Source organism: Nanorana parkeri, unplaced genomic scaffold (assembly GCF_000935625.1).
Source record: "Nanorana parkeri isolate BGI_ZX_2015 unplaced genomic scaffold, ASM93562v1 scaffold3388, whole genome shotgun sequence".
Taxonomy (NCBI): domain Eukaryota; kingdom Metazoa; phylum Chordata; class Amphibia; order Anura; family Dicroglossidae; genus Nanorana; species Nanorana parkeri.
In genome coordinates, this window is record NW_017309656.1 from 12,985 (window position 1) to 13,808 (window position 824).

The 824-nt window shown below is 61.0% G+C and overlaps 1 protein-coding gene across 1 annotated transcript in view; it reads right to left on the reverse strand.

The window, feature by feature from the left end:
- Window positions 1-470: 470 nt before the first annotated feature.
- TMED8 (transmembrane p24 trafficking protein family member 8) overlaps window positions 471-824 on the reverse strand; it is a 4,879-nt gene continuing 4,525 nt past the window's right edge. The window contains exon 8 of the mRNA XM_018574939.1: window positions 471-723. Within this exon, the coding sequence (XP_018430441.1) occupies window positions 506-723 (218 nt within the window). The 3' untranslated portion in view covers window positions 471-505. The remainder of the gene's footprint in view (window positions 724-824) is intronic.

Here is an 824-nt window from a genome sequence, read left to right on the forward strand (position 1 = left end):
CCCCCCCCCACATGGCGGCTCCTTCTTAGAGGCGACCCTGTTCAGCAGTTTCCAGAGTTGACTCTCTCTCTGAAAGCCGCCAGCAGCCTGCCGTCTCGTCCTCTGTGCGTGTACATGGATCAGCCAATCCACTGACATGGGAGGGGCTAAGGGGGCCCCCAATATTCTGTCCCTGCTTAGTAGATTTGCAGTGTCACCCATCCCCCACCAACTGAAGAACCAGCGGGCGACCATTGCCGCGTCATAGGCGCGTGTGATTGGACGGCGTATAGGGGCCCGTTAACCCTTCTCATGCTGCTCGGCCGGCGCGGCATTACGGGGTCCCGCCATCCTAAAGCATGTGGGCAGAAGCAGAGGATTGTGGGATACGCAGAAGTGCTGTGACCAGTTCGAGCCGAGTCTCCAGAGAAGGGACTTGGGTCACATGTCAGAGTTATGGGCGGAGTCACGTGTGGAGAGAGGCCTCAGTTGTTGGGGGTCCCTCTCCCCGGCCCCCCCCACAATCTCAGCTGCTGTAGTAGACGTGGAAGAAGAGCGTCTTGTTGCGCAGCAGGGAGTAGGAATTGTCCAGTTTCAGCAGATAAACGCCCTCCCCGGGGTAGTCGTGGCTCCCGGCCTGCACCTCGCGGTGACTGTCCCTGCGGAACACCTGCATGATCTCCCCGTAGCGGCTCCGCAGGCGGTACACCGACCCTCGCTCCACGTCCCCCTCCCGGCTGTGCCCTGAAACACAAACAGAGGGGTCACGGAGGACAGTCCAGCACAATGCAATCAAGAGGCACCAGAGACCCCGCCTCCACCCCCATGGACCCTGCCCCCAGAGT